The following is a 15,923-nucleotide window of genomic DNA, read 5'->3' as shown; positions in this document are numbered from 1 at the left end:
CAGGAAGACTTCCCTGACCTCAGGGTGATCAAGCTCCCCAGTCTCACCTCTTTGCAGTCTTTCCTGTCATTGCTCAGATCACTCTGCACAGTCATCTTGTGTACATCCCCCGGTCTCACTTCCTCAAAGGCAGGGACTTCAGCTGACACACAGAAGGTACTCAACCAATAAAATGAAGGGTTCACACCCCAAGTCCCTTCCTCAGTGAAGCCTTCCTGGATACCTTAGAGCAGGGTCTGCCACTCTCTACTGTGTTGGGGGCCTGTTGAATGTGTAACACAGGACAAATGACAAGGACTAACATGAATGTCACAAGTTCACAAACATTCACACTCAGGTTAACCCAAACCCTCCATCCTTGAGAATCTGAGAATTCTGACCCTATTTTCCAGAAAGAAGGAGTGAGATCCCCAGAGAGGAAGTGAACCCCTCCTAGTGACATCCCAGAAAAAAGTGAGGCCTGGAACCCCGGCTCTCTGGCTTCTAATAAGCCCTGGGAAGCAGTAAGGGTGACCACTGAGCCTGGCTCTGCCCATTTGCCACTCAGCCTTGGAGCCAGCTCCTTGCCAGACTGTGGGGACCTCCAGGGTAGGGAACAGCTGCAACCCCAGCACCCAGCCCCTAGCACAGGTGGTTACAGGTACAGAGGAGGCCCGAGAAAGGCTCGAGGAATCACACTGAAGCTAAAAGCAGGGCTTCCTACAAGAGGAATGGGGCAGTCCAATTAATGATTCTTTCATTCAACAAATACTAAGTACCTATTACCAGTGCCAGGCACTGTGCTAGATGCTGGGGTCACAGCACTGAGAAAGACAGACAAGGTTCCTGTTTCCAAGGGACTGATACTTTTTTTCTGTTTGTTCTTTTTTTTTGTTTTGAGATGGAGTCTCACTCTGTCACCCAGGCTGGAGTGCAATGGCACAATCTTGGCTCACTGTAACCTCCTCCTCCTGGGTTCAAGTGAGTCTCCTGCCTCAGCCTCCCAGGAAAGTTGGGATTACAGGCACGCACCACCACACCTGGCTAATTTTTGTATTTTTAGTAGAGACGGGGTTTTACCATGTTGGCCAGCCTGGTCTCACACTCCTGACCTCAAGTGATCCTCCCGCCTCGGCCTCCCAAAGTGCTGGGATTACCGGAGAAAGCCATGGCACGTGGCCAGCCAAGGGGCTGATATTCTTATGGGGGAGATAACTGCTTAAACAGATAAGCACAAAGGAAAATTTAGATACTGATAAAGGCTATAAAAATAAAAGAAGATGTGGTGATTAAGGGTGGCTCTCTAGATAGGGTGGTCAGGGAAGACCTGAGAGGAGACTGACTGTTCTGAAGCCAGCCATGCAAAGACCTGGGCTGAAAGGCCCTGAGGTAAGACAGAATTGGGAGTAATGCTGCAGGAACAGGAAGACCACCGTGTGTCTGCAGCATGGTGAGTGACATGCTAGGAGAGGAAGTTGTGATGGCAGTGGAGGCTGTTCACATGGGGCTTACTTCATAGGCCAGGAGGAAGAGTTTGGGAAGTCTGAAGTGTGAGTGGGTACGGGGAGGGGGCAACTGGCAGTTCACCTGGCAGCCAAAGCCCTGGGGGATCTTAGTGTCTCTCATCCACTAGGGCAGGCTCGGGGAGCTTCCTCAAAAAGCTTGAGTAGGAATGAGCTGCCACCCGCATCATGAAGACAACCTTCACTCATTCAGTAAACCACTGAGCATCTACAATACACAGAGCCCTGCACTCAGCCCTTCATGGCCTTGCAACCCCTCTCTTGGCTTAAGGAGTCAGGCCACAGACTGGGAGATGGATCTGGGTTCTAGCCTGGCTTTGATAACCCTGAGAAAGTCTCTTCTTTCTGGGGACCCCAGTGATCCCATCTGTAACATGAGGGCTGGGCCCAATCCAGCACTAATTTTTACAACTTAAGTACTTGCTGTTGAATTTGAGGGCGTGAGGGTGAAGTTGGGGCAGGATTTCAACACTGCCCTTTGAGTCATCGAGCCTGTTAATACATTACTCTTGGCCCTCCTTTCTCAGCCTAGATGAGCCCTTGGTAACGCAGACCCAAAGTTGCCTCTATTCATCTATTCAGCCGGGGAAGTGATGTAGGTGAGGGGGGAAGCCACACGGAACTAGAGAGGGGAGCATGAGAGTAATGTTCTCATTCTGACTTAGGACTAGGTTAAATGACTGTCAACCCTCAGTTCCCAGTTACCCCCAACAATCTAGCCACTGAGTTTCAAGCAGATCCACAGTGATGCGGAACTCCACCCTCACCCACCCCAGCCTGTTGCAATCCTCAACAGCTGTCAGAAAGGACTCCTCTGCTACATCAAAACTTGTACCCATCATCCCACTCCTGTTCCTGGCCTCGCTCTTTGGAGCCGCACACAACAAATCAGCTCAGAATTTTACCGGGACCACCACCATCTCATGCTAGGTCCTGTGCTGAACCTTGTGGATACAGGCAGGTGTCAGAGGGCTCTTCTGAATGAAGAGCCCCCAGTCCAAAGGCAAGGATGAAGAACAAGATATATATCCCTTGTGTCCTGATGAACTCTGCAACCTCCATGCCTGGCACAGGACAGCCCTCCAAAGGTTAGGAAATATCAATACAGACTCCCACTTCCCCCAGCATGCACCCACCTACCCATACTCCCACAGTTGGCCTGTTTTTTTGGCCAAGAAACCAGACGCCAGGGTATCTATTTCAATCTCACCCATCACAGGACTTCCCTTCACAGAATCCATGGTCTCTACTTGAATACCGTCACTGACAGGCTGTTCACCAGCTCACAACAGTGGGACCTTATCCGCAGAGGCAAACTAGGCCACTGGGGAGTATCTTCAAGGACCAAGGATCTAGAAGGCAGGTATAATGGAGATGCCCAGATAACAAAATGTGTTTCAGTGCCCTCCCCTACTCCACCCAATCTTTCACCAAAGTAGATCCCAGAAAGCTGAACTGACTGGTTTGTATTTCATACCAGCCCTTCCTACATTCCATGATGTAAATCCTTGCACCAAGTTTAAAAAAAAAAAAAAAATGTTTTCAAGATCTGATAACAACATAGGGAAATGTTCCTGACATGATATTAAGTGCCTTGGTTAAAATCGTTCGCTAGAGTACAAGTTCTCCTAAGGAACACACTCTAAGTCAAAAACATGACAGCCAGGGTCACTGACTCCTGGAATACACAGCTCCCAGCCTGTGGATGGCAGAGCCGAGGGAATGGAGTCTCCAGGAAGCCTACCACAGAGAACATCCCTATCCCACTGCCTAGTGCCAAAACATTTTTAAAAGCATGAACAAGGGCAAGTCCCTTCATTCCCTAAGGACATCAAAGGACACAGGGAACAGAAAAGGACTCAAGTGAGAGAGCGGGCTGTCAGAGGCTACTGGCTGGATGCATGGGGCTACAAGCAGCACCCACACCAAGAGGGGCAGATAACCACAGCGATAATCACACAAGGAGCAATGCCAATGCCTAGGTCACAGTTAAAGTGTGGTACACCTGCAGGGTGGGTTACTGCAACCACTAGGACATTATAAGTGATTCTGATTAACAGAAGGGAAACCTCGATGTTACATTAAGGGAGAGAAAACAAGATTCATAACTATATCTACAGTATGTCCTCAACTGTATCTATGCAATGTGTATAAAGAAAATGATCAAGAGATATACTAAAATGCTAATAGGAAGCTATCTTTGGATAGTCGATTTACCAGAAATTTGTTTCATTTGTCTATATTTTTCAAAATTTCCATAATTAGCATGCTTTATTTTTATAACAAAGGTGGGCGGAGTAGGCGACTGTTAGTTACTAAAGAAAAATCCATGTCAGAGAGGCTCAGCAAGCAGAATACAGACTTAGAAGGAGGGAGAGGGGCTTCATGCAAGACACACACGCAGACCAGGACAGCTGTGATGACTTCCCAGGGTCTCCCGGATTTGTACTTGAATCCAGGGCTCAAGGCATCAGCTAAGGAAAACTTAGGCATGTTTCCTCCCACTTCAGTTTCTCCAACTCTAGGTAAGGGAAGTGGGGGTTGGAAGAGCTGCTCTTCCTTGCTTGGGAAAAGCTGCAGCGGGTAGGGGGTGGGGGTTGATTTCAACTCTGCGCGATTCACTGAGGACCTCAGTTCTACCCTGGAGGGCGTGCAGGGTCCTCTCCGCTGCCTCCTAAGCATGCCAGGCTCACAGTTGCTGCTGTGTGGGCTCCAGAGCCTGGGCGAGAGGACGGGCGTGGGGCAGAGGACAGGGCAGACACACCTGTTCCAGGCGGGCATGTCCCCCGTCTGGTGGCTGTCTCAGGAGACTGCAAAACCCGTGCCATCCTGCCCCATCCAGTGTCTCACTGCCAAAGCTAGCTCTAACTGGTGAAGGGGTCACCAGTCGCAGTGGGGGCTGGGGAGGAGTTCTCGAATATCCCTCATAACTAAGAGTGGTGGGTGGTACCACTCCCAACTCACGGATGAGGGAAACAAGCCCGGGGGTGGAAAGTGACGTAACAGAGGTCGCAAAAATTGATGAGTGCCAGGGTGGAGAATGAACGTGCACTCATCAGCACCCACCAGCCTGCCACAGGGCCCTTTCCAGAAAATCTTCTCGCAGGTCCATAACCCCTGCGCGGTGGCACTCACCCCATCTCCCAGACCCCTCGCGCGACAGCGCAGGTCCTCCGTGAGAGCGCTGGCTCCGGTCAGCCTCGGCCTGACGCTCTCCGCGCAGGACCCCGGAGTAGGCGGCTATGAGGGTCTTCATGGCTGAATATGAAGCCCGCCCAGTCACGGCCCCGCGGGAAGCCGCCTCACCCCGAGCCCCTGGCCCATGCCCCGGCCGCCGGGGCCAGGGCTTCGCGCAGAGCACGGGGGCCCCGGGACGGCGCCGAGGTTGAGTGGCTAGGACACCTGGAGCTGCGGCCGGTCGGCCAGTCGGCCAGAGGCGGCGCGGGAGAAACAACCTAGGGCGCAGCAGCGACTGCGACCGCGGTGCTCGCGTCCGGGAGCGCGGCACTTTATCACCTCACAACTGGGCGGGCACCGACGCGGCGGGAGGGGCGGGGCGGGCCGTTCCAAGCCGCGGCCCGCGCCACTTGCTTGTGGGGGGAACAGCACCTGAGGCTCGGCTCGGCTCGGCGCGGGCCCGGGGCGGGCCAGCAGGCTGCTCAGCGTGGATCCGGGGAATGCGTGAGAAGAGAGAAACTCTGAGCCCTCATTCCAAGGGGCGCGCCCGGTTATTTCCCCCACTCCCTCAGTCCGCCCCGGGCTCTTCCCCGCGGAGGTTGGTACGGCCCGGCGGCCGGTACCTGGGCGGGGAAAACCAAGCACGTGCGGTGCAGGCCGAGGACTTGCAGGGGGTCGGGCCTTTCCTCTAGGCGGGGCTGTACTTTGGCAGCAAAGATGCGAAGGTTCCGCTTTTGGTCGCTGGTATCGGAATTAGTTAGGTTAGGGCTGGGTATCTCAACCACCCAAACTGCTTCTGGCTTTCCATCTCTTTATTAGGAAACCTCACAGAGCACCTATACCCTGCTGGGTGCTGGGGACCCAGCCAGATCAGCCCAGGTTCTGCCCTTGGGATACCCACGTTGGAGGGCAGCAGAGACAGCCTCACACAGTCACTGGTGACAACGGCCAGGACAAGCGAGAAACCGGGGGTTATGGAACCATAGAGGAGAGAAGACTCTGCCCTGGGCTGGGGGAGTGGGGGGGCTAGTGCACTTCCCAGAGAGGTTGGTGCACAGCAGGTTTGGAATCAGATAGACTAGGAGCCCAGTTCTCGCCCTACCTCTCTTGAGCCTCAGTTTCCATTTCTGTAAAATGGGAATAATAATTATTATTTTGTGAGGTACTTTGAGAAATAAACGAGATAAGGTACAAAAAGAGCCTAGGTAGTGTCTGGCACATAAAAGGCATTCCAGAATTGTTTGCCCATTAATGAGTAGGAATTTTGCAGATGGAGGATGTGAGGGCAAACAGAAAGACAGGCATAAAGTGTTAGAAAAGCCATCGTGTTTGGGGCAGGGCTGGGGGCCCTGGAGTGGCTGGAGCCCAGGCAACTGTGGAAAATGAGGCTGAAGTGAGAGGCGCGGGTGCTTGAACTGAGAGAAGCTGGGGAATGCCACTCTTGAGACATCAGGAGGGGAGCCGGATCTTGGGAGAGCTTTAGTAGGGAAATGACTGGTCAGGTGGGTTTTAAGAGTCCTTAGCCATAGTATGGGAAATGGACAGGAGAGGCTGTAGGCCAGGAGGGCAGTGGGGAGGCTGTGGGGGGGATCCATGTGAGAGAGGATGAGCCTCAAGGTATGGCAGTGGTAGAGGGAATGGAGGGAAGGCCTGATCTAGAGAAAAGCATAGGAAGCAAGGTCCACCAGAATGTGGTGGAGTGACTTGTTGGATGAGAGGCTCAGGGAATGAGTGGGGACAACAAGCACATCAGTGATAAGACAGATTTCTTAGGCATAGCTGGAGCGAGCTAGCTGTGGGATCCCAGCATAAGAGGAGAGGAAGTCCCTGCCTTTGTGGTCTTTATCATTTTCTCACAGGGAGAGGGGAGAATGACAGAAGTTACAGGCACAGGGCAGCAGGTAATAGATGCCTCTGGTGCAACCTGGAGAGCTTCCATTTGTTCAGCCCTCTCAAGGCCATGGGTAAATCTCTCAACTATGTCACTGGGCCCCAAGGCCCGAATTGGCCTAGAGTAGAAAGAAAAGCATCCCAGGCAGAGCTCCCAGCATGTGGTGAGGCCGTGAGGCTGAGAAGATCTTAGTGTCTTTTAGGCAACTGAGAGTAGGCTAGTGGCATGCCGTGTGTGGGGGATGGGGGAGACATGGGGACTGGTATGTGGAAAGGCTGGGAGGTAGAAACAGGTGTGGTTTATTTTTGGGCAAAGAGGAGTGAAGCCAGGAGGATACCGAAGGTGCCAATAAATCCTGGCATCCTCTCCTCAGAGAGAGTGCTCTTGGAGGCAAGATACCTGCTGACCTGGAAGATCCCAGGTCAGTCTGTGGCTTGTTTCTGCTCTGGAAGGGTCTCCTGTGGAGGAGGCCTGGGCTGGAACTCATGGCCCACCCACTCACCTTGGGCAAGTCAGTATCACTATCTTGTCTTGGTTTCAGATTCTGCATTATGAAATGGAGGTGACAGTTTCTGTTTTGCTGACTTCACTTGAGTATTTGAGGATAAAGTGAAATCACAGCATGTAAAAGAGTGTTATCACTGTGTTGTAATGTAAGAGATCGTTGTCTTAAATGGCAAGACTTGGGGTTACCAAGGCCTATTGGGAAGGAACATCTGTGAGAGGATGCAGACATGAGTCCAAGGGCTGAGAGTCACAATTGCTTACTTCTGTGCCACCTCACAGAGCAAGCAGCCCCTGGCATCCCAGCTTCTAGAACACTCCTTCCCCTTGGCCTCCAGTCACCGTGCCCATGGGTACTGCTTAAACAGCTTGGTCCAAGTTGGATTTGGAAGGAAAAACAGACCCAAACTTAGAGTAGCCCGGAAAGGCAGCTTCCTGTGTCCTGGGACTGTTTTCCCCTGTGTGAGGTGGGGCAAGGGGGGCTCACACCCGTCTGACTTCTCCTGGCCCCCTCCCATGCTTCCTGACATCCCTAGACTCCTGTAAGGACCAGCCCTGCTCTTCCTGCAGGTGTGTGAGCAGGACAGCTGTGAGAATGTGTTCTAGTACCTGATTACCTTTCCTTCATCATCTCTCAAGCCATGGGTATATTGGGCAAATCAGAGATTGGTCAAGTCATGCCTCCAAGAAGGGCTTGACCAGGTTGGGCTTTGTGGTCCCGCCAAGAAGCTTGGACTTCATCCTGTTAGGGGGTGGACCAAAGTAGGGTTGTGAGCAGAGGGGCATCCACAAGGATGGCCCATCCTCCACCCACTTCAGTCACCAGTGTTGTACTGCCATTGGGGATTCCACGTGCAGCTTTGTAGTTTGTGAGAGGTTTGACACATGCACCTCTGAGATACGTTTCAGTGATGGCAGTCTTAGTGCCTCCATTGCACACATGAGGAGAGTAAGTGACCAGCCTATAAGGTAGACAGGACACTTGCCCTAAGAGAGGCACAGGTAGAAAGACAGAAACAAACATGTACCAAGCTCCCTCTCTGTGCTAGGCCCTGGCTTGTGTGAGCTTGCCCAGTCCTCACAACCACCACACAAGGGGTGATCACCCCCACCCCTTTGCACATAGGGTGCAGGGAAGTGAAGTGACCTGTCCTAATCACATAGGGAGTAAGTAGTAAAGCTGGGATTCACACCGAGTCTTCCGGAGCCTCAAACCTGTACGCTTTTCTTGCCTCCCAAGGCTGGGAGAGGGAGCATCTGTAACAGCAGAACTACTGGACGAAAGCAAATTCCCATCCGTTGCCTCCTTTACACTTCCCCCACAGCCCTGGGAGGTTAGTCCCATTTTGCAGTTGGCAAAACGAAAGCTCAGGAAATCCAATAGCTTGCCAAATAGGGTTGGGATATAACCAGTTCTCATGCCCCAAAGCTAGGGCCCACTGGGGTTAAACTCCTTTCAGTGCTCAACTCACTTGGAGAGTGGGCGGGCAGGGTTCTGGCAAGCAGAGGCAGCCTGGCATAGCCCTCTAGCCTAGAAACTCACCCGCCTCCTTACTCTCAGGAATTTGCCAGCCAGAGCAGCTGTGTGGCATGGATGCACCCCTCTTGGAAGTCTTTGCCTCCCATTTCCAAGCTCCGTACTGTCCCTCTTCCTGGTGACTTCCCCACATGCTACTTCGTGGTCAGGGGTCTGATGGTATATAGTCTTGGGTGGCAGGCTACAGAGTCTGGACTTTATTCTCAGGGCAATGGCAATGGGGAGCCATAGAGGTTTTTAGAAGGAATTTTATGCTTTAGAAAGATCATTGTCCAGGCAAGCACATCTTTAACTGTCACCTCCATGGCACCCTTCCTGACTACGTCTGCCTTATATTAGTCAGTGTCCCTGTGGGAAACAGCCCACCCAAATTGGGTAATTTGAGGACAGTTTAATACAAAAGCTGTTTGCAAAGACCTAAGCAGACTATAGAGAAAACTCAAGGGATGGCAGTAGCCCAGGACTAGTCACCTCATAGGGAGTCTGGCCTGAAGGACTAAGAGGAGGACACTGCAGGTACAGTGGGGGCTGAGTGGAGAGGGCTGCCAAATGGAAGCTGTGGCCTTTGCTGAAGGGGCACAGACAACCCACAGTGACCTGGGTTGTCTCCAACTCAGGTCCTTGTCTTCTGCCAGAACATTTTTTTTTTAAGACGGTGTCTTGCTCTGTTGCCCAGGCTGGAGTGCAGTGGCGTGATCTCAGCTCACCGCAACCTCCACCTCCTGGGTTCAAGCGATTCTCCTACCTCAGCCTCCTGAGTAGGTGGGACTATAGGCGCATACCACACCCGGCTAATTTTTGTAATTTTAGTAGAGATGGGTTTTCCCCATGTTGGCCAGGTTGGTCTCGAACTCCTGACCTCAGGTGATCCACCCACCTCGGCCTCCCAAAGTGCTGGGATTACAGGCACCACCAAGCCTGGTCTGGCAGAACTTCTAATTGCCCAGAGGGTAAGGCAGCCTACAGATGCCACACAGAATATCCAAGGAGAGTGCGGGTGGAGAAAGGTGGAGAGTGGGGCTGGGCGTGATGGAAGGTGGACAGCACGTGGCCCTACAATGACCTTCCCCACCTCTGTGCTGGCATCAGACTTCCAGCTTCCCTCTTTCAGAACACCTGAAACTCTTAATGTTTATACAGCTGATTCTTCCTGGAGAGGCTCCTTGAGGACCAAGTAGAATTAGAGTCCTCTCTGTGTCCCAGGGCCCAACACTGGACCTGGCCTACAGGAGGGACCTGGGTGATACTGGATGGAAGGGAGGGAGGCAGGTGAGAGGAAGGAGAGAGATAATGATGACACAGCCTGAACTGAAGGGGTGGCAAGGCAAAGGAGAAGCAAGGGTGGTTTTGATAGATGCTGAAGCTTTAGAGTCTCTAGGACTTGATGGCGTAGATGGATGTAGGGCTGAAAGGAAGGAAGCGGGTGATTGAAGATGGCTCCAGGTTTCAACCCAGAACCCAAGAGCATTGACCTGCCAGCTCTAAGGTCAGGCCTTAGCAGGGCTTGGTAATGGCCTTTGGCCTTATCTTGTGTGACAGGTCTGGATGACAGTAGAGGAATAGGGCAGGGCTGAGACCCTTGGGAGCAGCCCCAGCCTTGTTTTAGAAAGTTCTGTTGCAATGTGTACAGACAGCTCTCCTTGCATCATTCTGCCTGCTCGTTTCTTGCTCAACTCTCTCAAGGCCTTTTCCCTACAGGAATTGGGGGTGGGGTGGGGGTGGGGCAGGGGATATTACACAGAGAGCTCTCAGTACATTCATTTCTCATCTGCCCTTCTATCTGGCTGACCTTTCCTGAGACCCCCCCATACTTGTGCTGGGTGCTGTGAGTACAGTTCTTGCTCCCCAGGGGCATTCTGGGGGAAGAAACAGACACCTAAAATGACAATTATCATTCAGCAGTAGTTTCTAGCTTTTTAAAAGCAGTGAAACAATTTCTTCCTTTTTTTTTTTTTTTTGAGATGGAGTCTTGCTCTGTCGCCCAGGCTGGAGTGTGGTGGCACAACCTCGGCTCACTACAGGCTCCGCCTCCCGGGTTCACACCATTCTCCTGCCTCAGCCTCCCAAGTAGCTGGGACTACCACCACGCCTGGCTAATTTTTTTTGTATTTTTAGTAGAGACAGGATTTCGCCATGTTAGCCAGGATGGTCTCGATCTCCTGACCTCGTGATCTGCCTGCCTCGGCCTCCCAAAGTGCTGGGATTACAGGCGCGTGCCGCGTGCCCTGGCACCGGGCCGAAAGCATTTCTTCAAATACAGCCTTGAGAGCCCAAGAAGTGACGGGGATGACAGGCTGCTGGGGTGGTCCCACAGTTCCTCAGGGTCTGTCTCTCTCTTGCCCAGCCCACACACCCTATCTCCAGGGCTCTGTGGAACACAGTTTGAAACTCCCGCTGCACAGAATAGCAAGTGCTGGGCTGGGGGATGCACTGAAGATGGGCATTCAGGCGGATGTCCCCTGCACACTGTGGAAAGGCACCCTGGTGGGCTGGGACCTGGTCAGACCCATCTTCCTGAGCAAGGGCACTGAACAGGTTTGTTGGTGGATCATTTTTATATGAATACATATGCCTAGACAAGGCACTTCTCCTGGTCCATCCACCCAGACCCTGACTTGCCCCCAGACTGAATAAGCCCCCACCTTGCCACATGTTAATGTCACTTGCTGTGTTTGAGCCTCAGTTTCCCTGTACTCCATCCAAATGGGAATAAGCATCTTCCTCCTAGGGTTGTTGTAAAGACTAAAATAACAAATGTGAAGTGCCATATGGGCACGGTGGCTCTTGCCTGTAATCTCAGTACTTTGGGAGGCTGAGGCATGAGGATCGATTGAGCCCCGGAGTTGAAGACCAGCCTGGGCAACACAGGGAGACCCCATCTCTACCAAAAAAAAAAAAAAAAAATTACCTAGGCATGGTGGCATGTGTCTGTAGTCCCAGTTGAGGCTGGGGGAGGGGAGGATTGCTTGAGTCCCGGAGTTAGAGGCCGCAGTGAGCTATGATCGTGTCACTACACTGCAGCCTGGACAACAGAGCAATACCCTGTCTCTAAGTGAATGAATGAATGAATGAATGAATGAATGAAAAATGCCCAGGACAGGGCCTGGCATATACTACTTGACAGGGCCTGGCATGTACTATTGTTACCAGTAGAAGTATTATGATTGAAAATAAGGATTAGGAGGACAGGTTTGCCTAGAGCTCTGACGCCTTCTCCAAAGGGCTTTGAACAAACATAAAGGGAGAGAGAAGAGTAAAATGCCTGAGAAGGCAGTGGAACTGGAGGACATTAGAAATGACAAAGAACCAGGCATCTTAGCATAGGAGATCACCACAATTCACAAAGGAAAATGCTGTTTGAGCAAGGGTCCTGGAAGGAACAGAGGCTCAGTAATAGTAGGCTTAGTCAGAGGAAACTGAAAATGTCGCATGCTTGACTTAGCACGTCTTTCCTAAGCAAAGGCCCCTGTGGCAGGCCCTGGGCTTCCCAGTGCAGAGATGAGTAAGACCCAACACTGCTCTCAGGGAACCTGCAATCCAGGGAGGATTGAGCACTTTTGAGCACGGACAACAGTAATACAGGGAGGAAGTTAGAGATGTCAGTAAAAGAGGGTTCTGGGGGAATCAGGAACCCTTTGTGGAGAAGGAGCGGGCAATGAACTGCGTCATATCTATCTAAATAAACCACTGTGCTACACTATGTTTTGGCAGTTTTCAAACATTAGCAGAGGGCTGGTTAAAATATAGTTTTCTGGGTTCCACCTCCAGAGTTTCTGATTCAGTAGGTTCTGGAGGGAGGCTGAGAATGTGCATTTCTGACAAGTTCCCAGGACATGCTGATACTGCTAGTTTGAAGCCCACATTTTGAGAACCGCTGCTGAACTGCTTTGTAGTGAGACTACAGTGGAGCATGGGACTGCTCTGCTGTGTTAAATTGCTCCAACTGCATCTCAGAGAACCTGCAGATTACAGAAATCTGTAATCTCTAGGAAATGCTGTTCAGCTGGAGAAGCGGTTGGGAGACTGGAGGTGGGTTAGTGCCATCCTGATTTTTCCAAAAGGAGATGCAACAGTTTTCATGAACTACAGCAGGCAGTAACAGGTGTTAAACTTCAGTGAGTATTTGCTGTCTGCCAGTTACTATACGTGGGTGGATTTAGTTAAGCCTCACAACAACCCTTTGGAGTAGATACTATATGAGTCCGTTTTTCAGATGGAGAAATTGAGACACAAAGAGTTTTAAAAAATTGCCCAAGGTCACATAGCTTAGGAAGTGGCAGAGCCAGGATTTAAGCTGAGATGGTGTGCCTCCAGAGACTATGCTCTATAATAGCTGCAAAATCCTGGCCTTATTCTGAGGTCAATTGTATAAACTGCATTCTAGAAAGGATGTTCTCTGGCCCTCAAGAGAAAAAACAAACAAACAAAATCCTGAGTTATCAGGAGTTACGATCGAGTCACCGAGGAGGGGTGGTATCCACGTATCAGTTTTCTTTCCAATGGCCTCTCTAGATTCCCAAACTGGCCTAGGACTAGGTCTATGGTATCAGAAGAGTCCTGAGCAGGGAGGTGACCAGCAGGTCAGTGTGGGCCCTGTTAGGGAGGAGGAGCTGCCTCAGGTAGGAGTTCACTCTAGAGTGAGGTTTCCTGGTCACTCCAGGCTCCACCTCAGCCTGGCCTTATGGATTTTTTTTTTTAATAAGTGACCTGAACAAGGATGCTGACATGAGGCATACAGGAAACACAAAGAAAGGCGGAAAAGCAAATATTTTGGATGAGATAACTGGGATTAAAACACCCTGAAAGCCTGTAGAAGAATGTGAATCTGCAGGATGGTGTTGGTGAGGAAGAACTGTAAAGTCAGGCTTTGACTGAATGCCTCTCAGTCTCTTTCTTTGGTAACTTTGGCCTCCCCCAGGCTGCTGGGTATGCTGGGTCATGAAACTGAATAGGGCTGGGTTTTTTTTTAGGCTGACCCTCTGAGAAAGATTGCTTGTGCTCATGGATGCATATAAAAACATTCACACTTGGCCGGGCGCGGTGGCTCAAGCCTGTAATCCCAGCACTTTGGGAGGCCGAGACGGGCGGATCACGAGGTCAGGAGATCGAGACCATCCTGGCTAACACAATGAAACCCCGTCTCTACTAAAAATACAAAAAAATTAGCCGGGCGTGGTGGCGGCGCCTGTAGTCCCAGCTACTTGGGAGGCTGAGGCAGGAGAATGGTGGGAACCTGGGAGGCGGAGCTTGCAGTGAGCCGAGATCGCGCCACTGCACTCCAGCCTGGGCGACAGAGCGAGACTCCGCCTCAAAAAAAAAAAAAAAAAAAAAAAAAACATTCACACTGATACCTCCACCCCCAACAACCAGGAAACAGTTCTCTCCCTCTCTTCTGCCTTGGGCCATGCCATCTTGCATAGACAGCTGTACTACCCTCTTCACTGGTCCCCTGTCTCTAGATTCCCAGAATGAGCTTTGGAACACAGAAACCAACCCATTGTTTCTCATGGCTCCCCATAGCTCTTAGGATGAGGCCCCAGCTCCTTAACTTGGCATTCAAGGCCTCACATGATCCTATTCCTGCCACTCTCTCCAGCCGCCTTCACTCCTCTCCCACCACCATGCTCTGATGTGGGTCCAGCTCCCTAGACCCATCAGGTCACTTGCTGTGCCCCTGAACGTGCTTTTCCACCTCTGGGTCACTGCCCACACTGTGCTCTTGAACTCAAGCCCTTCCCCAAGCTCCCCCTTTTTCACACCCTGCCCATCTGTCCTGTCTTGATGCATCTTCCTCCAATAAGCCTTCTTTACAACCACACATACCCCTTTTTCAAACTTTCACTTAAACTTTAACACTTCTGCTGCTTGCAGCACACAGACAAACAAAAACTTTAACATTGGGGTTTGGGCTGGAAATCTGGGAGTAGAATCCTTCCCTGCTAGAAGCTCACAGCTTGAAGAAGCCACATTTTGGAGAAGCAAACAGTTTGTTTTATATATATATGAGATGGAGTCTTGCTCTGTCGCCCAAGCTGGAGTGCAGTGGTGCAATCTCGATTCACTGCAACCTCTGTCTCCTGGGTTCAAGTGATTCTCGTGCCTCAGCCTCCTGAGTAACTGGGACACCTGACTTTTTTTTTTTTTTTTTTTTTTAGTACAGACGGGGTTTCACCATGTTGGCCAGGCTGGTCTCGAACTCTAGACCTCAAGTTATCTGCCCGCCTCAGCCTCCCAGAATGCTGGGATTACAGGCGTGAGCCACCTCCAAATAATGTATCTGTCTGCATTCCTCCCCCTCCACCTGACTGTAGGCAGGGACAAAGGTGATTCTGAGCAGACCTGGCACAAGGAAGTCATCAGAAAACATTTATGGGTTGCTCAAGGGTAAAGACTGGATCTTATCCATCTTATTACCCATTCCTGCCTCTGCAATCATGTGCACTCTGGGAACTTGGAAAATACATTGTGGCATCCAGTATTAAATCTCATGGTACCTAGAATGACTGTTGTCATTCATTCATCCATTTATTCATTCACTCATTCATTTAACACAGTTATTATATACACGCTCTTTGCCTTGCAAAACCTGTGCAGGTATTACAGATACAATGGTGAGAAGAAAACAGACCTAGTCCCTGGCTTCCTGGAGCTTCTGAAGTTCAAGGTCAAACTAAGACGGAGGAGTAATCTGCATTGGAGTTGGGAAGAGACCAGAGACTGATAGGAACTTAGCCCTGACCTTGTTCTTAACAGTATACATGCATCTTGTTATTTAACCTCTACAGCAATCTTGGAGGTGTGAGATCGCAACATTAAAAAGTAAATGAGTAAACTGGCCGGGCGCGGTGGCTCAAGCCTGTAATCCCAGCACTTTGGGAGGCCGAGACGGGTGGATCACGAGGTCAGGAGATCGAGACTATCCTGGCTAACACGGTGAAACCCCGTCTCTACTAAAAAATACAAAAAACTAGCCGGGCGATGTGGCGGACGCCTGTAGTCCCAGCTACTTGGGAGGCTGAGGCAGGAGAATGGCGTGAACCCGGGAGGTGGAGCTTGCAATGAGCTGAGATCCGGCCACTGCACTCCAGCCTGGGCGACAGAGCGAGACTCCATCTCAAAAAAAAAAAAAAAGTAAATGAGTAAACTGAGGCTTAGAGAAGTGGTAGCTAGTTAGAGGAGAGCGGGGACTTGAATCTTGGTTATTTTGATATCAAAGCCCTTACTTGTTCTTATTCTATTTACCTGAGCCTGAATGGAAAAGGGGGTGGAGTGGTGGGGTGATGGGGAGAGAGAGAAAGACAGAGAGAGAGAA

General features: G+C 51.0%; 1 protein-coding gene and 1 long non-coding RNA gene across 3 annotated transcripts in view; one reads left to right on the top strand and one right to left on the bottom strand.

The window, feature by feature from the left end:
• Positions 1 to 5,031, bottom strand: part of DGAT2 (diacylglycerol O-acyltransferase 2) — a 32,954-nt gene extending 27,923 nt beyond the window's left edge. For both annotated transcript variants that reach the window (XM_025356192.1, XM_025356193.1), the window contains exon 1: positions 4,638 to 5,031. In XM_025356192.1, coding sequence (XP_025211977.1) covers positions 4,638 to 4,758 — 121 coding nt within the window. In that variant the 5' untranslated portion in view covers positions 4,759 to 5,031. The remainder of the gene's footprint in view (positions 1 to 4,637) is intronic.
• A 94-nt stretch (positions 5,032 to 5,125) lies between these two features.
• On the top strand, positions 5,126 to 15,111 carry LOC112606125. Its single transcript, XR_003115598.1, has 4 exons — positions 5,126 to 5,281; positions 7,645 to 8,408; positions 10,730 to 11,146; positions 14,923 to 15,111. It is a non-coding gene; the product is annotated as an uncharacterized LOC112606125 (long non-coding RNA).
• The last annotated feature ends 812 nt before the right edge of the window (positions 15,112 to 15,923 follow it).

This window comes from Theropithecus gelada, chromosome 14 (genome assembly GCF_003255815.1).
Source record: "Theropithecus gelada isolate Dixy chromosome 14, Tgel_1.0, whole genome shotgun sequence".
NCBI classification, from domain to species: domain Eukaryota; kingdom Metazoa; phylum Chordata; class Mammalia; order Primates; family Cercopithecidae; genus Theropithecus; species Theropithecus gelada.
This window is presented reverse-complemented; position numbering and strand designations above follow the sequence as displayed.